The 25162-nt window shown below is 40.3% G+C and overlaps 2 protein-coding genes across 2 annotated transcripts; one reads left to right on the forward strand and one right to left on the reverse strand.

The window, feature by feature from the left end:
* Positions 1-96: 96 nt before the first annotated feature.
* Positions 97-5763, forward strand: tbc1d7 (TBC1 domain family, member 7). The gene is made up of 8 exons (XM_080033081.1): positions 97-358; positions 635-773; positions 1847-1927; positions 2044-2234; positions 2932-3069; positions 3346-3491; positions 4289-4418; positions 4538-5763. Exons 2-8 carry the CDS (start codon positions 662-664, stop codon positions 4622-4624), a joined length of 885 nt encoding a protein of 294 aa, XP_079889207.1. The 5' UTR covers positions 97-358; positions 635-661; the 3' UTR covers positions 4625-5763.
* An 894-nt stretch (positions 5764-6657) lies between these two features.
* phactr1 (phosphatase and actin regulator 1) lies at positions 6658-20501 on the reverse strand (the record flags this gene model as incomplete). The annotated part of the gene is made up of 12 exons (XM_080033080.1): positions 20420-20501; positions 17550-17714; positions 14540-14620; positions 14307-14408; positions 13990-14199; positions 13065-13329; positions 12049-12248; positions 9533-9689; positions 8699-8754; positions 8539-8600; positions 7630-7770; positions 6658-6738 (listed from the first exon to the last, which is right to left on the reverse strand). Exons 1-12 carry the CDS (start codon positions 20490-20492, stop codon positions 6658-6660), a joined length of 1593 nt encoding a protein of 530 aa, XP_079889206.1. The 5' UTR covers positions 20493-20501.
* Positions 20502-25162: the final 4661 nt, after the last annotated feature.

A 25162-nucleotide genomic window follows, 5' to 3' on the forward strand; every position in this document is an offset into this window, starting at 1 on the left:
CATGGACATACAGATGCTACGCTCCCCTTTTTTAAAGTTCATCAACTGCATTTTAATTTGACAGTCTTACCCGGAAGTGCTTCGATGATAATAACACTGTTGGTTAGCATGGAGTAGGCACAGGCTATGAGGGTTGTACATTTATGTTCCCGTGTTCCACAGTGCTACCAGTAACTATACTTACATGTCTCCTAACCCGCTTGTCTTTCCGTACATGTTACAGTTATAAAGTAGCCTAGATCTAAAGTGTAGCGTTAGCTCGTTGGCTGGAGAGATGTTGTTAGCGAGCTAACTAGCTTACAGCTGTAGGCAGGATACATGATATCATCAGTCCCAGCGTGAAACACAGCACTGCAAGGTATTGAATATGATACTTTTAAACACGTATTGCTCGATAGGGTACAAGTCTTGTAGGACGGCGCTGTCAGTCAGTCTTGCTTCTTGATACATGGTTAAAATACAAACCAACTGTTGTGGTCTTGTTTTTATTCTCTGACAGCGTTTTAAATTGTTTGTGTCACAGGCTCACAGCTAACACAATTTACAGCAGAATATGCTACACTAGTAAGCACTTGACTAATAGACCGGCCTACACACTACACCGTTTTTTGTTCTTGTTGGAAATGTTGGGCAGGTGTCAGTGAGTGAGCAGGTCACAGTTATGGCTGACGACCCGCAGAGAAACTTCCGCTCCGCATATTATGAAAAGGTGGGTTTCAGGGGAGTGGAGGAGAAGAAGTCCCTGGAAATACTGCTCAAGGATAATCCTCTGGGTAAGTAATATCGGGCAGTCCCGAATACAATTGTTGGGGCTTCAGTGTGAATATTGGTTCATTCGCAACCCCGGTAAACATCACCCCATGTCTGTCGTGAGTCCTGACCTCTTATTATAGGTCCACATACGGCCGTGACTCACCTATTATAGGACCAGAATGTACGAAGTTTATGCAATCATTCTGTTAAATAACTTAATTCAGGTCGAATATAAAGACAGCATCTTTACTAAGCTTTAGGGGAAAACACAGATGAACTATGGTGTGCTGCATGCAAGCACTGAGAGATGATCACAGCTTCCTGTTAAGAGCAATTTAGCCAGGGTCTTGTCTGAGTTGTGTTCTCGAAATTAGATACTATTTTATAGGCTAGCTGTGACCAAAATGGTGAAGAGACCAACAATGGGATGACAAAAAAAAAACGTTTGGCTTCTGATGCCCAATGGTAATTATTCTGGATTCTGGATGTTCGCCAGGATGATACATTTACACACCTCACTGTTACTTTAGTCTAAGATGTTTGAGGTGTCGCCCCCTATCAGGCTGGGTATCACACCAACTCTTCAGACAGAGTTGTCATTTAAAACACAAGTAGATTTTGTACAAGAAGGCAAAATATTATTGAAGAATGAATCATATAAAACAAAATGTATAAAATGTGTGTCTACACTTCACACACTGGATTTAATCAAACATACTGATGTTGTCACTTGTCACGAGCACATTATATAATAAGAGTTATAATAAGTGAGTTAATTATTAAAGCCACTACAGCAGGTATCCCACATTGGTTCATAGATCTAACTTGCTTTAGGCTGGATGGATTGCATACTTACTTTATTTATCCCCATAGTACACACACACACACACACACACACACACACACACACTACAACAACAACAACAACAACAACTATACTACATATATAGCCTACATAAAATTTAATAAAAGTTGAATTATTCAAAATTTTAAGGCAAGCTATTGTGATTGCTTCACATACTTTCTCATCAGGTTGTGGCTCAGTTTTGATGGATATTATATGTCAGTCGTTGTCCTTTCACGCCTTTAACAGATCTAGATAAGCTGAGCACCTTCAGTCAGAGGTTCCCCCTCCCATCCATGTATAGGATCCATGTGTGGAAGGTATTGTTGGGTAAGACACACACACACACACACACACACACACACACACACACACACACACACACACAAACACACAATAATGGCCAACATTGCATGCAAATAATTCCCCTTCTCCTGTTCCTGCAGGCATCCTACCTCCCCACAGTGACTCTCACGCTCTGGTGGGAGGCTACAGGAAGGAGCAGTCCCAGGACATGGTGGAGGCTCTGGAGGTGATGAGATACATCAACTCATCCACACCCTCCACCCACGTCTACCTGCGCATGTTCCAGCTGGAGAACCAGGTTCTACCAAGGTGCTCTGAGACAGCAGCCCCGGTAAGATGAAACACAAGACATGGTTGTTTTTAAAGCGATTCAACAAATGTTTTACATTTGATATAGTGCATTAGAAGCATCCATATTATTTGTTACAAGTAAATCCTCGACCTAGCAGACGGAATAACAATTGTCTAAAAACGACTTGATGTGGATCCTCAGCTTTGTTAATTAACCAGGTTTCCATCTCTGAGTATTATAGTATATGTATCGATAAAAAGATCCTTGCTGCATTTCATCAAAATAACAATTATGACAATGAGTCTGACTTCGGATACACAAAAACAAAGATACGGTATATGGAATAATATATAATGTGTATTGTGTTTTTTGGATATTTCTAACAACTTTCAGTTCCAAATCAGCAGCCAATTGAATATACAGTACACTTGGTTGGGAACAGAACTAAATGTGGGAATGTTTCGAAATCATCGTTTCTACCATCAGTGTACCATCACTATATTAGCCTAAAAGGTGACTCATAATACCTGCATTTGTTAGGATAAACATACTAAAAGAATTATCCATCTAGTTCTGTTTTTGGTGTGGTGATTAATCTCCATATACCTTTTATTCTGCAGGTGGGCACAGGTTAGCTGTCTCTCAACACCATTTTTAGGTGGCTAGTACTCAAATTTCTCCTGCGCTTCCTTAATTCTTTGCCACTGTATTGATGTGCTGTTGTCCTTTTTTCCAGGATGAAGAGAACGAGGACTTCCTCTCCATCAGTCGATCCATGGAGGAGATCGTAGACGATCCTGTCGACTGCTATTGGCTGATCAAGTGTTTTGTCAATCAGTTCCACACAAAGTTTGGAGACTCCGTACCACACCTGGTTTGTGTTACATTTAGCTTAAAAGACAGTCTCTGTAAAAATGTTCCTTCACATCATATTGAACCATTTCGAATGGAAAGGTTTTCTATAGATGTTTCTTAATGTTGTGGAATGAACACATCCACTGATACAAAGCTCATAAGGGAATCCCATTGATAATTTAGTGTATAGAATGTCCACAGGATTCAGCAGTTTTGATCACATTATTTTCTACATTTACGTGACTATGAATCAAGACTTTGTTGTTCCCCCTCATTCTGTTCTGTTGTGCTGTAGCCAAAGAGCCTGGAGCATTACCTGAGTCAGGAGGAACCTCGACTGCTGAGCCATCTGAAGAACACCGGAGCCCTGGCTCAGCTGCCCTACAGCCTCTGGTTCACACGCTGCTTCGCTGGCTGCCTGCCTGAATCCAGCCTGCAGAGGTCAGCCTACTGAACACTACTGTCAGCACACAGCAAGGATTCATACATATCTTTTTATTTTTGTTTTAAATCCTCAACAAACGGAGGGTGTTTTTGCAACCTTAAAATCCAAACCAAGGTTGATGTTTTTGTTCCACCGATAGCTTTGATCCAGTTAGGTTTGGTTTTTCACAGAACTTTTCTTGACATACCTACGCCCTGTAGACATCCCTGGTGGTCGACCGTTATGTGTTTTTCAATTGTTTGATGCAAATATTTAGAGATCAGGTCCATCGATATACTGTACAATGCAGATATGACATTGCTGTTTTGTTTTTTGCATTTGATAAAATACTGTTTAATAACAAATGAGAAACAAAATTTAACTTAACAGACATTTATTAAATAAAAACACAGTGCTCACATAACTCCACAGCAGCCACACTGACGAGGCTGTCTGCAGACATTCTTTGTTTATTTTTCAGTTGGCATTGTGAGCGCAGGTATTGGCTGTTGCCGATTATATCAAAATGCCATTAATCAGCCGACGATTCATCCGTCTATCTCTAGTCATCACCGACGTGAGCTGTGTCTCCCTCTACTATTCATTCATTGGTTTTTAGATGGGCGTGTGCGTGAAATCGGGGTTTTTGTCACTTTGATGGTCAGCCCTTATCAGTTTGAATGAATGTAGAACAATCTAATGAACATATTTGTTTTGTTGCCTCTAAATTTAGTCAATTATTCAAATAATGTGTTTTGTCATATCTTGACCTGAAATTCTTCATACTGATCAAATTAACTTTGATTATTTTCAGGGTATGGGACAAAGTGATCAGTGGCTCCTGTAAGATCCTGGTGTTCGTGGCTCTGGAGATTCTGCTCAGCTACAAGATCATATTGATGGGCATCAACCGGCCTGAAGGCATGTACAAGTTTCTGTGCAATGTGAGTAGACAACAGCCGCACCAAAGTGATGTTATTGTCCAGCAAACAGAAATGCATTGTGTTCTGTCCTCATAGTAGGTGCACTCATTAAACCTCACAACAACATTCCCCCTTCTCAGACACCACAGGAAAACACAGACGCCATTGTGACTAAAGCCATCGACTTGTGGCACAAATACTGCGGCACTCCGATGCACGCTGTGTAGCCACATGTTGCTCCACACACCACAGAGACATCTGGGCCTAACAGGTGAGGACATACAGCAGGACCTGCTCTGAACTCCACTGAGGGACTAACAGACCATGTGACGTTCAGGGTCCGTGGGGATTTGTCTCTGCATGACTGACCTGAACACTCATCACAGGCTCCTTGCACTAATCCAGAAGGACTGTGTTATTGACAACCCAGCTTTTCCCCAAAGAATATGAAGAACTCTACATGGAAAGGAGTTCAATAAGAAACTTAAGAACTGCTTTAAGAACTGCTTCTACAAAGAGTGGATGGTCAATCTGATCAATGCTAATGCTGTTTGGATGAAGACAAGGAAGCATAAAACTTTTCTTTTTTTTTTAAATACGTTTCTTTCTTTAAGAAACTGCATACATCATCATAGGAGACTCACATCAAATTAATACTCACATGCAGTTTTTCTGCTTTACAAAAAACATTTGAAAAGTCTCGCTTTCTTTCTTTGCTATGTACAGGTCTTAGAATTCTGAGAATATTTTTTATCTCAAACAATTTTAAACATACAAGAGACAGCAATGTTACTGCCGCTTGCACATCAACACACACACACACACACACACGCACACACACTACAGAACAACAAGTTCTCCCATTAATATGGTCAAAACTGTCAATTCATGAACCTCATATGAACTGTAAACAATAAAAAAATAAATAAAAGTAAGGTGGCAGATTTTTCATGATTTGTAACTCATAAAGGTTTGTCTCAGACATTAAAAATGAAATTAATTTTAAAAAGTCTAGTTTCTGGTAGTGTAGGAGAGAGTTCAGAAACATTTGACTGTCGACACATAATACTCCTCAAATGAAACAAGTTAATTTGGCAGTTTATAAATCCCTGTAAACAGTACGTAGGCACAGTGACACAGCGGGTTACTGAACTCTCTGGGATGCATTCAAGATCACAACTTTTACAGCAAGTCAAGTTGCTTTGGTTTAAAACAGGAGATCTGAAGCCTGCAAAGTATTCTGAGCTCTTTTTTTTTAATGCAGCCCACACATAGAAAGACAAATAAGGAAATAAAATCAGAAGTTATTGCTATGTTGATTGGTGTTTGTGTGTTTTCATTTTTACTGTACTGGCGTTTTGGGACATTGATTCGAATTTTGTAGAATTTGGCTTATGATCCAGCTGCCTACAACAGCGTAAGCTGTCGGTAAATATTTCTATTCATCCGGCAAAATGAAATTAACGTTCATCTAGATGTAATTTATGGAGTAATACTGCAGCAACACAAGCACACCTCCAGAAAAAGATTTAGTCCAGTTGTGAGAGGAGAGTGAGATCATGGTAAAAAGGCAAGAAAACAATCCCTGTGTAATAAGAAAGAATATATTCGCCTCGTACCGTTTTCTGTCCTCACACTTGGCACAGAATGCATGTTTGACTTCCTAAAGCCTTGTTCAAAATAAAAGTGCAAAGTATATAAAAAAAAACACCTCTTCATCATAGAAAATTAAAAGCTTTTGGAAATCAAGAAGTCTTTGTAAAGCCCCGTTTTAGAGTTCAATCCATGTTACTTCTAAAAAGTGTTTTGCTCCTGTTCCCTGTAATGGCTGCTGCACATTATTCCATCCAGTCTTGGCCAGTTGAATTCAACGCTGGAAGTGGTAGCAGTCAGCAGGTAGCAGTCTGAACACTTGAGGTTTTGTGTGGGAGTAGAAAAGAACGGTTGAAGTCTGACTCAATCCTTTCATGGCCGATGAAACCTGAGAAAGAGGAGTAAGAGTAGGTGAGTAGCTTTTGAGAAACTGGTGGTCTTTCACTATGCTCCAGAGTTAAATATTTCAACAAATGCGTCATGAATAGTTTTTTCAAATTTTGTACAGACATGCAGGGACCCAGAGGATACACGCCCTGACTTTTCATCAAAGCACCACCAACAGGTCAAGTTATTTTCTTCACTTCATGACAGTTTTACACTCAAACTAAACCCATTGGGCTTTTACTTTTACTGGTGTCTCACTGGCTGCGAGTGCACCTCTGTCTCACCTGGTCAGATGCCGGCTCGACTCATGCACCTCCATCTCTGTGCTTTTAAACTCATTCAGCTCCTTCCTGATGGCAGCCTGAACAACACACAAACAAACACATATTTTCCACAATTTGCCTCTGGTCTTCATATAGTCCCTGCCTCTGCTAAATCATTTTATGTGCAAACAACGATAGAATCAGAAATATTCTCTCACTGTCAGCGCTAAAAATGTATGCGTGATAATAGAGATGACACCACAGCTACGTTTTTGTTGGCCAAACCGAGTGGCGCTTTCTACTACAGTGAAATAATACTTCAGTTTTATTTATCGCAGATTTGTTTTATAAAGTTTTTTTCTGGCAATTATGTTTATATGCAACTTTGATCTTGAAATAGTTTTTTTCTCAGAATATTATCCACCTTCCCTGGCTCCATAAATTATTATTCTTCTAACTACAATGGCCCTAATATGCCATCGTATATTCTTGCATGTTTTGTTGTGTATGATTTCAGCCACCATGTTTAAATAATCCTGCAACTGGAGATGTAAACATTAAGTTCCGAAACTGTTTTCACAAATCGCACCCTGTGTATATACAGTACATATGTGAACCATACAGTATATCATTGATTCTTGAGAACCGGGACAAAAGGCCGTCTTCCATATGTAACTGCTGTTATGTTTAAAACTAAAAATAAGAAACGTTAAATATGTCAACACCATCAGACAGGAAATCTGACTGAGTTGACATCTGACGGTGGTGATTGGCCAATGACGGTAAACAAAACAAAAGCTGAGAGGTTGTGTCAAAGCTTAGCTCAGTAGCTTAGTATATGTTGGATACATATACATGTAATTTAATTTGCCGAAACATAGGGTTTGTATTTTTTCAACATTGCACCCTGTTTTGTCCCTCTTCTCAAGAATCACTGATATATACACACAGACTACATGAGAAAGTGGCGTCATTGTGTTAAGATTAACCTTGTCAGCAGCTGTTAGCCGAGTCCACGGCTTGTCTGCTCTCCTGTCGTAGTCCTGGGCCTCGGCCACCTCCACATAGTCACTGAAGCGGATGAGGATCTTGGCCTCCCTCAGCTCCTCCACTGTGGGCCTCTGACTGAGCTGCAGCAAGCAAGAAGAGCATCTTATTAAGCAGCCCAATGCCCAGCAACATGCACACTGACAAACACGAGCTAGAAGGTCATGTGTATGACTGGAAAATAGCCGCTGCATGGCAAAATAAAATAAAAAACTACTGTCAATTCTCTACAGTCAATGCAATGTATTTATAATCATGTTCTCAAATCAATACAATATTCAGGATAAAGAGAATATGTGTGTCTTTTTTTTATAAGCTCAATTGAAATCAGTTTAAACAATCAAATTTTTATTTATTTAATAGAAAACTTAAAATAAAATAAAAAAACTGACGACTTAAAATAAATTAATTTGTGATTAAAAAATCCCTAATTGATTTTATTTTTTTTAAATGACAAAGTATATACATTCCATTTAAAAGTGATTATTTACTACATGATTTATCTCGAAGACAAAGAATACACATGTCTTTACCTGCAATATAATATTGGCTTTTGCTACATCTATCAATACACATAATCACATATCATCATCATTACTGTGCAACAACAGAGAACACACACACACACACACACACACACACACACACACACACACACACACACACACACACACACACACACACACACACACACACACACACACACACACACACACACACACACAGGATGATGTAACAGATAATACTATCATCCTCTCAAAAGGCTGCAATCTGAAGGACTGATGGTTCGGTCAGCACAGAAAAGTTCTAACCACTGATCAAACACTCCATCTTCTCCACGTCTGTCTCACCTTTTTGGACAAATGTTTCTTGATCTCCCTCTTCTCCTCCTGCTCCTCCAGATCGTTTCGAGCTGACAGCAAGGAGGAAGAGAGTGCAGTCATACACAGTCAAGATTCATTTTGGATTTTTTTACTTTTTTACTTATTTTCTTACTGTCTGATAACTTACGTTTCAGTATGTTTCTCTGCTCCAGCTCCTCTGCTGTTGGCCGCTGACTTAACCGCCTGGAAGAAATGGCAACAAAACCCATTTTAATAGGATGTTTTAGTGAATGTGTGTGCTTACTTCCACATTTACAGCCACAGGCTTTTCGCGTAAATGGCACCAATGTCACAAAATTCTTACTTTACAAATTTATTTTCAAGATTTGTATTTTTGTTTTGATACAAATCTTGATTGTAATTAAGTTTGGCATCATAAAGTAACACTGAGTTAGTTTTTAGATCTTTTGTCGATTTTGCCAAACATCCCCCTCAACTTCGAATGTGAGGATTTTATGTTTTCCTCTGGTTTGTATCATTGGATATCAAATATTTTTAGATGGTTTTGGACTTTTGGTTTGACCTATCAAAGGTATTTTTCTGCCTGCAATTTTGTAAACTCTGTTAAGTGGTTAAATATTTAAAAAAAATCAATGGTTACACCTCTATGGTCAGTGTTTTAGTATGCAAACATAGTGTTTAAAAACGGTGGATTTAAGATGGTGTCTTTAAATGTTTGTATTTATTTTGTGACCAAATACTCTTTGAAGTAATTGCACTTTTAATGAGTCTAAATAAGGAATGATTAGAGAAGATGTTGTATGCTTTTCCATTTACAGTGTTGTATCGGCACATGCTTCTTCCGCTTTCTATTTTCCACAACTTTAATCTCTCTTCTCCCGGCATCATGACTCATCCTCTGCTACCTTTGGCAGCCAGGTCACATGGATCACAGCTAACATTACAGCAGTAACGTGCACATGTGTCTGCACATGTGGCTCAGTAAAATCCTGATTCTCACCTGGTCAGTTTGGTTGCTGTTTGTTGTCGAAACACGAGTCTCTCTTGGTCCGACTGCAGCGGTAGAATGTTCTTTTCCTCCAGCTCCCTCTGCGAGGGACGGTTGTTGATCTTGATAGCCAGAGAGTCTTTTCGTAAAACCTTCATGGCCAGTGTGCCTACAACGAGCACACAAGAGGCAACATGTTTAGGGTATTAATACACAATTATCAGGTTATTATAAGCTGACTAAAGGGAGCCTGTATAGATAGTTCTTTTTTTCTTTTCTTAATGCATCCGCGTTTGTGATAGCCAAAGGCCAGCGGCATAATGGTTATGAGTTTTCCGTCCTTCCACCCATACGTACATCATACGTCCGACCGTCCAGGCCATTCTTGTGAGCGCAAAATCTCATGAACACTTTGAGGGATTTTTATCAAAGTATGCGCAGATATCAAGTCTGACTCAAAGGTGAACTGATTAGGTATAGAGGTCAAAGGGTACTGCAGCCTTACATACAGTATCTCACAAAAGTGAGTACACCCCTCACATTTCTTCAAATATTTCATTATATCTTTCCATGCGACAACACTGAATAAATGACACTTTGATACAATGTCAAGTAGTCAGTGTACAGCTTGTATAACAGTGTAAATTTACTGTCCCCTCAAAATAACTCGACACACAGCCATTAATGTCTAAACTGTTGGCAACAAAAGTGAGTACACCCCTAAGAAAAAATGTCCAAATTGGGCCCAAAGTGTAAATTTTTTGTTTTGCCATCATTATTTTCTAGCGCTGCCTTAACCCTCTTGGGCATGTAGTTCACTAGAGCTTCACAGGTTGCAACTGGAACCCTCTTCTACCCATTCATGACGACATCAAGGAGCTGGTGGATATTAGAGTCCTTGCGCTCCTCCATCTCCCGTTTGAGGATGCCCCAAAGATGCTCAATAGGGTTTAAGACTGGTGACATGCTTGGCCAGTCCATAACCTTTACCCTCAGCTTCTTTAGCAAACCAGTGGTCGTTCGGAGGTGTGTTTGGGGTCGTTATCATGTTGCAGTACTGCCCTGCGGCCCAGTTTATGAAGGGAGGGGATCATGCTCTGCTTCAGTATGTCACAGTACATGTTAGAATTCAATGAACTGTAGATCCCCAGTGCTGGCAGCACTCATGCAGCCCCAGACCATGACACTCCAACCACCATGCTTGACTCTAGGCAAGACACACTTGTCTTTGTACTCCTCACCTGGTTGCCGCTCCACACTCTTAACACCATCTGAACCAAATAAATGTATTTTGGTCTCATCAGACCACAGGACATGGTTGCAGTAATCCATGTCCGTAGTCTGTTTGTCTTCAGCAAACTTTTTGTGGGGTTTCTTGTGCATCATCTTTAGAATAGGCTTCCTTCTGGGAGGACAGCCATGCAGACCAGTATGATGCAGAGTGCGGCGTATGGTCTGAGCACTGACAGGTTGACCCCCCACCCCTTCAAGCCCTTCAGCAATGCTGGCAGCACTCATACGTCTATTTTCCAAAGCCGACCTCTGTGTACGACGCTGACCACGTGCACTCAACCTTCGTAAACTGGGCCGCAGGGCAGTACTGCAACATGATAACGACCCCAAACACACCTCCAAGACGACCAGTGGCTTGCTAAAAAAGCTGAGGGTAAAGGTTATGGCCTGGCCAACCATGTCTCCAGACCTAACCCCTATTGAGCATCTTTGGGGCATCCTCAAACAGAAGGTGGAGGAGCGCAAGGTCTTTAATATCCACCAGCTCTGTGATGCTGTCATAAATGGGTGGAAGAGGGTTCCAGTTGCAACCTGTGAAGCTCTAGTGAACTACATGCCCAAGAGGGTTAAGGCAGTGCTGGAAAATAATGGTGGCCACACAAAATATTTACACTTTGGGCCCAATTTGTAAATTTTTTCTAAGGGGTGTACTCACTTTTGTTGCCAGCAGTTTAGACATTAATGGCTGTGTGTCGAGTTATTTTGAGGGGACAGTAAATTTACACTGTTATACAAGCTGTACACTGACTACTTGACATTGTATCAAAGTGTCATTTATTCAGTGTTGTCCCATGGAAAGATATAAAGAAAAATGTGAAGAAATGTGAGGGGTGTACTCACTTTTGTGAGATACTGTATATCGTCAGGTCACAGTGACCTTGCACCATGTTGTAGCTTCGTAGGAGCATTACCATCTTTAAAGCATTGGCTTTCACCGTTCGACAATTGTAAAATAATAATAAAACATTTTATTTATAAAGCATTTCATTGTTAAAAACAATCCCAAAGTGATAGATTAGTGGAGGACATATCATCGGCAGGCGGTATTTAGTTACTGCATGCCCAGTTGACACATTTAGCCTATTCATAGGCCCATCCATGCATGTGCACACAGTTTGTTTTTCAAATTTTAGAGCAGACCACAAAGCCATGTTAGGTTACAGCATTACCCAGTCAAAGGTCATGGTCGAACTCTTTGAGATAGCAGACACAGAGAGCGGATGGGAGACACCTACTTGTAAACAGTGTATCGTCATCATCTTCCTCGTCATCTTCCTCCTCCTCTTCCTCATCGTCTTCCTCTTCTTCTTCGTCCTCTTCCTCCTCCTCTTCCTCCTCCGTACCAGGCCGGAGCCGATAAGCCGCGTCATTGGGAAGGTTCTCTTTGTCGTCGCCACACCTCATCGTCACCGTGGGAACGCCGTGCATCATGGAGCTGCAGGGGTTTCGGTGGGAAAGGTCAGAAGGTCAGAGGCAGATGCTCAATGTCCCATGAAGTCATGAAATAACATGGCTACTAGCTATGGCCAATCCCACCCTGTTCTTTTGAATGAATCGAGTTTGGCCATCTGTGATCGGCATGAGGGACAGACGCTAAAGGAAAGTAACAAAAAAAGATTGATTTGGAAAAAAAAAAGAAAACAGGTAAATAATAACCAAAAAGCACATCAGTTTCTCCGCGAACACCACCGCCACCAGCCTGGAGCAGAGCTTGGATTGTAGCAAAGTATTGGCAGACAAGGCGACCAATCAAAGTGAACACATTCTTCCAATTCTTCACTCAAATGTTAGGATATGTTGTTTTTCTGTGTTGTATAGTATTGTATATTGATTCTCTTTGGTTTGCAGGATGATTGCAGGAGATTGAATGTGTGTTTGATTTGTATATATGTTAACCCAGGCCAGTAGGTGATGTATGAAACTAGGACTGAACGGTTCAAAGGTGTATAGTGATGGTTGATTTATGAGATCACGTATTTTTTTCTAGAAATAATCCACAAAAGTGAGACCCAGGTTTTCCAAAGGAAGGGAGGAAGGAGCTGAGAGATTCAGTGGGACAAAGCTAGATCACAGGCCTGTTTTTCTCAGCATCTTATTAAAAAAGTTGGAATGTTTTGGAGGTGCAAGGTTTTCCATGGGACGTTAAAGGGTTATGTATGTATGAATGATAATGATGAGCATGAGATCTTTTGGCTATTAGGTCTCTGTATCCGAACTGTTTCCAGCTCGAGACACGGTTTTACAAGCTCACCTCTCAAACCTCTGCATGGTGAGGGCCAGGGTCTTGTTGAGCTCCTCTATGATTCGGCTGGGGGGGTGGAGTGCAGCGGGTAGCGTGCCGTACTGCAGGGAGTGAGTGCCGCCCATTGGAACGTGGCTGTGTTGGGCAGGGCACTTCTGGAAGGCAAGCGGAGAGGGCACCATGCTCCCGGCAGGAACGGCCATCATGAGCTTCTTTGGAGGCAGAGGAGGAGATAGCTTCACCGACATACAGGGCAACTTCACCGGGGCGCCGTCTGCACAAAGATGTGTGTGTGTGTGTATGTGTGTGTGTGTGTGTGTGTGTGTGAGTGTGTGTGTGTGTGTGTGTGTGTGTGTGTGTGTGTGTGTGTGTGTGTGTGTGTGTGTGTGTGTGTGTGTGTGTGTGTGTGTGTGTGTGTGTGTGTGTGTGTGTGTGTGTGTGTGAAGGGATTAGACGTGCACACACAATTACACATAGGGGTTGGGAGGTATGGTCAAAATCTTCTATCACAATACAAGTTATTTCATATCATGGTTTATTGATTTTTTTGTATTTTGTATTTTAGAGTACAAATATCAAAAGAAGAGAAGAATGACATTTTCCTGCAAGATTTGCTCATCTTTCATTTCAAAAAGCTGTCAAAATAAACTAGTGTGCAAATGTTTGGTAATAATTTCAATCTTAACAGTTGCAATATAAAATCACAGCGTCACACACATGTTTTAAAGTAAATATACCCCGTCAAAATAAACTTTAGGAAGCTTTATTTTTAGTTTGGTTTTTGAAGATGATGTGCCATACAAATTCATTTTTTTAACTTTCATAGTAGGCTACTGCTTTGCATGCTTCGTCTTTAAGTGGTAGAAGAAGTTGTTTTATTCGCTGCGGTATAGACGGTAGATACATTGCTACCAACAAAGACCAACCTTACCACCAGTGATGTGATTGGGTAGCCTGTTGAAGGGTTTGGGTGGTACCCCGGGAGGTTGTTTGTGTAACGTAGGAGGTCTGATTTGATTGGTTGACTCTGCGGCGCCGTCAGACGGACACAGGGCGGACTTCTTGGTGGGCGGAGCCAGGCTGGATCTTTGGCCGTGGTCCTGCTGACATGCAGCCTCGCCAAGCATCTGAAAGTCCAGAGAGCCTGAGGAGAAAAAAAAACAAAAGGAATATAAACAGTCAGATATGCTACGGTCCGGGGGACGAGAGGTGATGCAAAACGATGGTGGTGATGTGCACTCTGCTGCCTACCTACAGCTGCAGCCGCTCCCTCCATCAGCTCAATACCTTCTGACTCTGACAGGCGCCCGTTCTCCATCTTCACCTCCTCTTTTACAACACATACAGAGCCGTCTGAACAGACAGAGAGCAGGGGGAGGATGGATAAGAGGAAGAAAGGCAGAAACAGGGTTAATGGAGTGGAGACAAGAAAAGAAAAGAAAGAGGAGGCAGTGTTGTGTTACTGTATTTATGTTGACCCTCACCTTTCTCATAAACCTCCTTCAGCACTCCCTTCTTGATGAGCTCTTCTCTGCTCTGGCGTGTGGACATTTTCCTCTCCAGCACTTGAGGGAGCACAGGAGACATGACGTCAAATACACAAGAAAAAGCAACAACAAGAAACAGACTGTCAACCCAAATGTTATGTCACGGTTATCCTGGCCAAAATGATTGTGATTTACAATATTATCAACATTATTCATTAAAATATTCTTAAAATATTAAAATGTCTCTAATGTAAACATACTAAGGGTCACTTCCCCTTACGTTTAGTTAAGACACAAATATTGTAATTGCATCACAGATACCACATACATCTTTTTTTTGTTTTAAGCAATCTTTAAAATAAAGAAATCACTTTTTTTGTGGGGATAAGCCGAGCCTTCAGTAATGATGACAGGGTTAGGATTTAGGAATGACTGGAAATATGTAGCGCCCCCTTGAGGGAATTCAAAATAAATCAGGTGATAGATATATAATAGGACTGTACTGGATTTAATGTACTGACAACATTTCCAACTAAAACTATTGTCATTCACCATCAGTTTATGTTGATTCTAGCAGCCCCTTTGGACGAAAGCTGTAGTGTTTTTACAACAACGATCTTTGCTAGTGTGCCGGCAGGTGCGTGTGTATTTGTTTTGGAAGCGAGTGAAAGAGAAACCATGCACAGGCTGCATTGCAATCAGGTCATGCATTTATATTTGACTATGTAAGCTTAACAATGGTAATATAACAATGGTGAGGCCTTTACTTTCTCTCAATCAGACTATGATGAACCATTACTTTACATCACTTTACATGTAACACAACTGGACTGACTGATGGCAGGACTCCAGCATCAACACATGGTGATCACAACATGTTCCTTCCTATGTGCTGTGGTGAACATGTATATTGTGTTTGTATTAGCAGCACAGAGAGACAGGAAGCAGGTCTCAGGCTCCTGCAGTGTCAGCTGGGAGAGCAGCTTGTCTGTAGGAAGCCTTTGGTGAGCCCTGCACTGTGTTTGTTTCTCTCAGCGACGCACAGGATGTAAAACCATTCGACAACAACAGCTTCCATCTCTCTGTCAAAATCAAACACTTTGCTCTCTTTAACAGCTCACTACTGAGAGCACATACTGTACGCTGAGGTGTGCTAACATCCATATTTCTCTCTGATGGTTGTGTGGCTAACGTCGCTCTGGAGAACAACTCACTGACAATCACCTCTTTAAAGCTAATGTGTTGCCCTAGTTAACTTCCATGATCAACTCTTCCACATGCTGTTGTGTTTACATCACAAATGAATGCGGTAATCAACAGCTCATCATGGAGTCAGTTTTGATGATGATTTGCATCTGGGATTGTCGAACGATAAAACTTTAATTGAAATGTGTTGCACGTTGGTGCTGCTGCTGTAGAACCATCATATCAGCTCCAAAACTGTGTGTTAAGTTTTACAAGTTTATGCATATTCATGTAATCCTGCACAAAAAAAAACATTGGTTACACTATGACTGTGTCTAAAATCCATCCCTTATCATTATTCCATCAAATACGTATTTACCATTTTGTTGTGCTCGTATACCCTGTTGGGACTATAATCATCCCAGAATGAACAGTCTACTTAATACAGATTTAAATACCACCATGCCTTGCAGAGACAGCTACCAGATGAAAATAATAACCTAAACAGGGTCATAATAATCTTTTTTTAAATTATTATTATTTTTAGTTAATTATTTATAACACAGATGTTAAAACTGACTTCATAACCCTCACAGGAGGTTCCAGAAGGCCTAAGGCAGCTGCTGTGTTCATGAGCTACAGTACATCATTTTTATATTTTCTCTCAAACAAAAATTCATGCTCCAGATTTAGATTTGATTAAAATTGAGGATGGAGCTCTAGTTTAATACTTTCTATTGTTTTTCCGAATATATTTCTAAAGCATGGACTGGGAGGAGGAAAATAATCTCCTACAGATATAATCCTCATATTTGTCTTTATATGGATTAAAAGCGATTAAATCATGGACTGAATCAGATATACAATGTTTTGGTTTTACTGACAAAAAACGATGAATATATTTACATTTTGTTTGGATACAATTATGTTCATCTTTCATCAGTTTTTATCTGTTTGAATGGTGAGTAGCCTATGTTAAAAGTGGAATCAGCGATTCTGCAGAAGGCTTGTTGTCAAACTAACTGGTAACACTTTACATAAGGTACACAACATTTTAGTCACTGCTACATAGATATGCATTCCCTACTACATAGGTTTTTTCTTTGTTTTAGTAACTACTACATAGTTATGCATTACCTACTACATGGGTTTCTTTTTTGTAAGTAACTACTACATAGTTCTTTTTTAGTAACTACTAGATATGCATTACCTATTACATAGGTTTTTTATTTTTTTAGTAACTACATAGTTTTTTTATTAACTACTACATAGTTATGTACACCTATGTAGTAGGTAATGCATATCTATGTATTAGCTACTAAAATAAAACAATGTAGTAGGTAATGCATAACTATGTAGTAGGTACTACAATTGTGTATACCCTATTGTAAAGTGTTACCAAATAACTTTTTGTCAAAATCAGCATTGAAAAGAAATACATTGTTAATACACAGCTTAGGCTCTGGATGTGGAAAAAAAGGTATGTAAAACAAATTTTGACAAAAAGGAAATTGACAACAAACATTCTCCAGAATCGCTGAATCCACCTTAAAAGCAAATGTAGCCAAGCATCTGACTTGAAGCCTCCTGGTGCTTCTCCAGCCTTACATAACCATAATCACACAGCCCCTAAATCACCCCCTGCTCTGCAGCACAGGCCCTCCAAGCCTCCATCCATCAATGCTCCTGTTGCTAGGTGCAACAGGGAGACATTTATCTTCTGCTGGAGATGTGAGCGGAGCAGATTACTTGAGAGAGGGAGAAGAGAGTGGAGTTGGGTGTTAAACAGAAGTGTTGTGATCACAGGGGTTTTGCTTCTCACCGGCAGAGGTCTGCTTGAACTTTTCGCTTTTCTTCTTCCTCCATTTCCAGGGTTTAAACAGACGTCCCAGGTTAGCGAATTTGCTCCGCCGCCGAATGGGAGGCGTGTGCGTGCCTGGGACCAGCGAATCAGAGCGCATTGCTGCCAAACGCTCCACTTCCTCTGCTGGAAAAGAGACAATAAGACAATAGTCATTAAGCAACACAAAGAAAACATTTTCTGACATGTTTTAAGCACAGGGCAATAAAAGCAGAATTATAAGCACTACTATAGGTATTAATCTTCCTTTTTCCCCCCCACATAATTCACTACACTGTAAACATTCAAAAAGTTAGGAAAACTCTATATGTCAACAGTTTGATTTTTAAGGCCAACTGCCTAAATCTAAGCCAACTAATTATCTTTTGTTGAGACAACTTATCATTCAAGGATGAACACCTCAAAGAGACGAATACAAAATGTCCAGGGAAATGGTGCATAAGCAACAGGAAGAAAAAGTGTAACAGTGAACATTCATAACTTTGAGAAAAAAACATCTAGTTTTATGTCATAAGGTCTTTCTCTCCTCCACTTTTTGCGTTCACTGTCTGACTGTGACCTGTTAGTTCTCGTAGCCTACAGGGAGTGGACGTTTAATTGAAAGTAATCACACCGGAGGCTGCTCCTCACAGCATGCCACACTTTCTCATTCTGAATTACACCTTTCCCATTTCACACAACATCGACTCTACAGAACGACAGCGCAAGGACCGAGCCGGAGGCAAGGAGGGAAACAAAGGAACACTTTAGCAGGAGCAGGTAGTGGATGTATACACACACAAGCACCAGAAGAATCATAGGCTAAAAACACATATTTACAAATGGAGATGCTGCAGAAGTTCCACTTTAACATTTCATTTAATTGAACTGCTGTGAGTTCGGTCTCTGGGGTTTCCTCAACGTTTTCTACAATAGTCTTATCTCAGTAAGTGCTCTAAATAAAGTTTGTTTCCTTCCGATTTAGTTCTGACGTGATGTGTTCTAAGAATGAAATATCTACGACTGACAAGCGGCCGAAGCTGGTGTTTAATAATCTTATTTGTTTCATTCTATGATCATAAAGCTTGTGACCTCAAGCAAAATCATTCTTATAATCATGCAGAATGAACCAAACACTGCCAAGGAAATATTGACGGCCACCAAAAGAAAGTCGGACAGTGTGTCAGTGGAGAGGAAGAAAGAACTAATCCCCCTGAAGCAGTCAGCAGTAGCTGCAGACAGGTGGAGATGTCAGACCTTGATGTGGCCTTGTTACAAGAGGGGCTGTCAGTTCAGATCTGTAACAGCTAAACAGAGAGCATGATGACCTGAGCACTCCTTTTCCTTCAACAGCAACCATGTCCAACACCTCCCCTCCTCAGCTGCCCCTGTGGCAGATGTGCTCAGTGAACAGTTTATGTCTGTGGTTGCTCTCTGTGGCACCCTGGTGTGAACATCAGAGCACTTAAACAAACCCTCCTAGGACAAATAAAGGAAAGGTTTCTCTCACTATCAACATATTAGCAGGGCTCAACAACACAGTAACGCTTGCTTGCCCCTTTGGTTCCCATCAGTGGCAATCACTATTTAACATAAAAAACAGGAACAGTAAACAGCAGACTGTGCACCGTGCAATAAATATATTTTTAAATATATGCTGTTTTATAGTGATATCTAAATGCTGCTCTCATAATCAGAACCAGACGGCGCATCAAATGCTAGAGACGCACCGATCCACTTTTTCTCAGTTCCGATCCTATTCCGATACCTGGATTTGGATACGATATCCATACTGATTCTGGTACGAACCTGAGATCTTTTTACTCTTTTGTTGATAATTACTATTATCATCATTATTGTTTTGTTGCTTTATTGGTATTGTGTGTAAGGTAACATGTGGCTGCAGTAAACCAAATAACACATCGAATTAAAAAAGAAAAAAATTAACCAAATTTAAATTAACAGCATATTATATGAAATATTCTCTATATAAAAACGGAGACCAAATGTTCACTTTCAACAACAAAACTTGATGCTTGGTTGAACCACATTGAGCTCTGATAAGCCTCCTCAGGTGATTTTGGGTGTGAAATACGCATTATATTGCATGAGTGGATTTTTGCTGTGGGGTTAGGAGTTTCATATCTCTTTCCGAGGTGAACTCATAACCCTATAACCCCAGCTGTGGATGGAGTCAGAGGGCTCAGACTCACACTGCATGGCCACATTCCTTCAGACATACCCCGGACCTGTTCACTTCGATTTACTCACTCAACAACAACCTCCACCAAGGGCTGCTGCAGCCAAGACCTCAAACCAGGTCCAATCAAGGGCAAGGCAGCTGTTTTTTTAAATCGTCAGACACACTATGTAAACAATACAAGAAAAAACTTGGAAATCTTAGATTACTTGAAACTGAAGTGATGTAGACCTACTTATCACATAGCCTACTTGCTCTGCTTGGATTGTTTTATATAGCCTACTTTGCTTGTCAATAATAAAATGCCTATCTATTGCTCCACCTGAGCCAATATGTTGCCACACAATTACGATTTGCACTACATGAACAGTTAACCTGCTGTATTTATTGTCTTTTGCTCTTTTTTTCTTAAGTCAATCTTTATTGTTTTTATTGTCGGCTAACTACGGTCAATTCAAGCAAGGACCATGAAGTGGCTGATGCCGCAGATTCCCCAGGCAGGCAGGGAGCGGTCACCTATGGCAGTCACCAGCATCTTCATCAATAAATCCACCTCTTCCTCCCTCCCTGTCCCTGTGTGTAGTATAACCTGTGGGTCTTATAATAGGACCATGGTCTGTACTCTGTAGTAAAGTGAACCGTGCGCCCTCACCGTCCTGCGCCTCGGCTCCCCGGCAATTGCTGCAGATGTGTTTGATCTCTTTCCCGATTTGGCTGTGGATCATAAACGGCGTGTTGTTGTTGATGTTTGTTGCGGGCAGGTCTAGGTGCTGTCCGCTGGACTTCTTCATCCTGCTCAGACAGAATGCTCTCATCCTCCTCCTTCTCCTCCTCTTTCCCCCGGGTTTCTGCGCCTCAGACGCGGGCACCGCTGAAGATGGGGAGTCGGTGGATCCGGTAGATCCGAACCGGGACCATGAGCGCATCAAGTCGCCTCCACAGCCCTCCATGTTCGAGCCCGGACCGCGGTCAGTGGGACTGATCTTTGAATACGTCCATGGGCTGGAGTCTCTCCCTCTGTTCCGTTAAAGGAGGATTTTTTTTTTTTTTACTGGTTTGCAGCTCAGTCTCCCATTAACAAGTTAGCAAACAGTACTTCCGCTCATTTCTTTCAAAACAAAAGCATTTCATATTCGTTTTAGAGCAGTTCATATTTTCAATAGTCAAGAAGACCCACGTTTTTAGTTTGTCTTTTAATTGATCGTAGCCTATTGACCTCAATTAGGCTAGTTGTCAATTTCCTTTAGTTTACGATATTTTTCAATTACATTTAGGCCTATTTAACTTTAGACTATTTATTTGTATTATTATAAATACATTTTCATTTGTAAAGGCTTCTTATTCATTTGTATTGGCCTAATTGAGCAGGGCTGCATCGCTCTCTCGCACTAGGAAATTCTTACATACATGAAACTTACCCCACGTATTAGCATCAGCCCTACAACTATACACACCAAAGGATTTGATTATAGGATGAAGAGAAATAGATTTTCATAACCCTAAGTCAACCCTAACCCTGGGCTATTTACATTGACCTCCACTCATTTCCTGAAGTGCTAGGGTTAGGCTAGGGTCGCTATCTCCCACTAGGAAAGTCTTACATACATGAAACTTACCCAACCTATACAAGGTATCAAAACAAAGTAACAAAGTGCTTTATGCCAATTATTTAATGATACAACCTAGATGATACAAATAAGATTCGGAAAGCACCTAAGTGATACAATTTAACTTTCTTTAAAAAGAAGGAATGAAAAAGAATACAAAAAGGGATATGTGAAAAACCACCTGAAAGTCATAGAGATTTGACTTGCATTGCAAAGAGTTCAAAGCTCAGGTTCTAGCCCACAGCAAGTCTTGACAGTAATCAATATGATCATATAGCCTAATCAATTGTGAACTACTGTATACTGGAAATGAATGGCATTGTGCCAAGACTGGAGTACTATGTTCAGTCAGCACTTTATATTTATATTTATATTTATTATTCTTTCGGACAATTCCACACAATACACAATTTTCTCTTGCAAATATTCATACATCATACTTTGTGTTGTCCGAAGGGAGACGGAAGGTCCCGCCCCCATTTTCATCAAATTCGGATTCAGATACACAGATTACTGTTACAAAATAAAAATAAAACAAACAAAAAACATTATTTTTTTTATATATATATAGCTATATATGTATATATATATATATATATACATACACATACACATATATATATATATATATATATATATATATATATATATATATATATATATATATATATACATATACTTTTTTTTAAGAATTTGCAGTCCAATACACAGTCAATTTTAATCTAATTGCTTCGACATCATGTTGTGTTCGCATAATCTGCTGGATGCAAAAAATGATATCCACTTTGCAAACAGAGAAAGATAAGGTTAAAAATAGTAGATGAAAATGGTTTGTTAAACTCAACAGCCAATAATTGTTAACACTTTACAATAAGGTACACAAAAAAGAGTAGTTACTGTTGAAAAAAAGAGTAGTTACTGTTAAAAAAAGAGTAGTTTGTTCAAAAAAGAGTAGTGTTGGGAATTCATAGGGGGTAGATTTGGTCAAAGTCAAGAATATTATTAATTTCAAGGAAATTATAATATTAAGAAAAAAAATTACAGTTTTTTTCGATCGCTAACCCACAGACGTGCGTCTTTTGCGGAGGCGGCTATGAAGGAAGGCAGTTTACTGTCTGTTGTGTTCAGGAACGGCTCTAAAAATAAAAAGCTCTAAAAAAATACAAGCCTCTTGTTTCTGGACGGATTAAACAGAGCTACATTTGGAGAGTCATATACGCTTTTGAGAGATCATGTTTATGTTCCGTGGAGGCAAATGATGCGTCACAATCTGTAGTTACAAATCTCTACCAGCAGGTGGAGCTGACTAACAAGTATTAAGGAGAAAATGTATTTGTCTCTCCCTCCACAAAACAGTGACAGACTGAGCTACAAGGGGCAGACTGGTAAGGAGGAGTCAGTGTACTGTGTTGTGTTACACCACTGAGCTGCACATGAAACCTCAGATGTGTGTGTGTGTGTGTGTGTGTGTGTGTGTGTGTGGGGTGGGGGAGACATACCTTCCTTTTGGGGACAAAATGGAAGTTCCCATAATATAATAATGCCATTTTAGGGTGAAGAGTGAAGACTTGCTTTAAGGTGAGGGTACACTTAGGTTAAGGTATAGGGTAAGTGTTAGGCAAGTATGGTTATGGTAAAGGGGAAGTCTCTAGGAAATTAATGTAAATCTATGTCCTCAGAAGTGATGAAAACACTTCAGAGTGATACACAGTCTATGTGTCCGTGTGCCTGTGTGTGTGAGAAAGACAGAGCATGCTTGCGTACGTGTCTGTGTGCTTGTGTGTTTCAGATGCCAGAAGCGGTATGACTAGACTCGGTATGACTACAATATATTTTCGTCATCGTCTCTTTCACATAACACTGAGCACACATCTAACATTTAACACACATCTAAAGCATACGCTGCATTTCCCTTGCTGCAGGCGATGACGCACAAAGGCTTTCACATTCAGAGCACAGGGATGTGGATCGAAAGATGACACAGGGAACAGTTTAGTGAAACATCGTCCTGTTTGCAATCAGCCCTCCTTAGACTCTATAAACATTAACCTATAAGAGATTTGCATAAATCCGCTTAATGTAGAAGACAGTTAAACTATCAGCAGCACTAGATCGAATTGAAGACACTTTCTCTTATCCCAGATCTCAGCCAGGTTTTATTCTGGCCTTTTGTTCTCTTTCTGAGGAGCGGTCTGAGGTAAAGGACTTTGTACCTGTGGGTGCTCTCTCTATTGAGAAGGAGATGTGAGATTAAAGCACCAGTGGGTGTAAATTTAATCAATAAATCCATAGTCTCACTCTGTCTCCTACACACAGACTTAGACCTATATAGTTTGTCTGATTTGACCAGAAGCCAAAGCAGTGGTCAGGTATGATTCACATTACATGCAGAAGTGAAACAGGAACACATTGATTGATTGACGCTTAACGTACAGGAATTATTCACATGTTTTATCTAAGCACATTTTGCTGAGGAGATCTGATGCACCAACTGTGACGCAGGTTGGTACAGTTCAGAGGGGTTTATTTGTTGGACTGTCAGAACCTTAAGGCATATCATTTGGGTCTGTACTGAAATATCTAAACGTGATGGGTTGTCATTATATTTTCTCTATATAATAATGCAGCATTGAGGATCAATTCTGATGATTTTAGTAATGTTATCCTCTGTAATACTTTGTGTTTGGTGCTTTTTAGCAATTGTTAAAATAGTGATTAAAAAAACAAACCTGCTAAACATCGACATGCCATTTTGAGCATGAGCATGTAAGATGCTGATGTTCACATTTAGTTCAAAGCACGACTGCCTGCCTATGTACAACCACACAGAGCTGCAAGAGTAACAGTAGTTACTTCTTGTTAATAAAGGGATTATATGTAAAGGCCTTCAAATTAAATTGCCGTCCATGCTTCTCACTCTCCCACCAAAATGTCTGAATCTGACATTTAAACTAGCGCACCACTCATTTGTAACATGATTTATCTTTGAGCTTGGGCTGACATAACCTTGATGACATAATCAGTGGTTATTTTCTCATACTCCTCACACTATTCAGACATAGATCATCAAGAGCCAAAGAAGACACAATACAAGCAAGCTGAGTAGAGATCCTCATGATGAGTAAACTGACCATTATGTGTATAATAAATGAGCTTCCCCTTTTAATCTGCAAGGCAACTAATGGCTATAACTGTCAGAAAAAGAAAAAAGAAATTAAACCTTAAACCAAGCCTAATAAGATAAAGATATTTTTATTTGACTTTGTAATATTTTTATCTCTTCATATCCTGAGAACTACAACTCATCGTCTCACTGTACTCTGCCTCGTTAGTGAATTCTAAATTCCCAAAACCACATTAAAATATACAGCAGAGCTGCATTTTGTGTGGGTAGATTTTATTTTCTCCCAGCCCTCAGAAATAGCTTCCTGTACCCTGTTGGGGTTAGGGTTTGGGGGCATGAAGGTTTGGCAGGTTACAGCCAGATGTGCTGGTGACAGTAATAGACTTCATGCCTCAATGTGTTTGACAAATCAGAGCGCTGGCAGACATACAACATGCTCTGAGACATATCACACACACACACACAGACACATACACACACACACAGACACACACACACACAAATGTGTGAATGCGATACACACACATACTGTACATGAAATAGCCTGTGCAGCACCTGGAGATGGCTGCGTGTCCTCTGTGGTCTGTACAGCTGTCAGATTATTGTCTGTCTGTGACACTGAGCTATTTACATCTGTCTCACCACAAACCATCCTGTCCAACAG

This window comes from Ammodytes marinus, assembly GCF_949987685.1.
Source record: "Ammodytes marinus genome assembly, chromosome: 8".
NCBI lineage: Eukaryota > Metazoa > Chordata > Actinopteri > Uranoscopiformes > Ammodytidae > Ammodytes > Ammodytes marinus.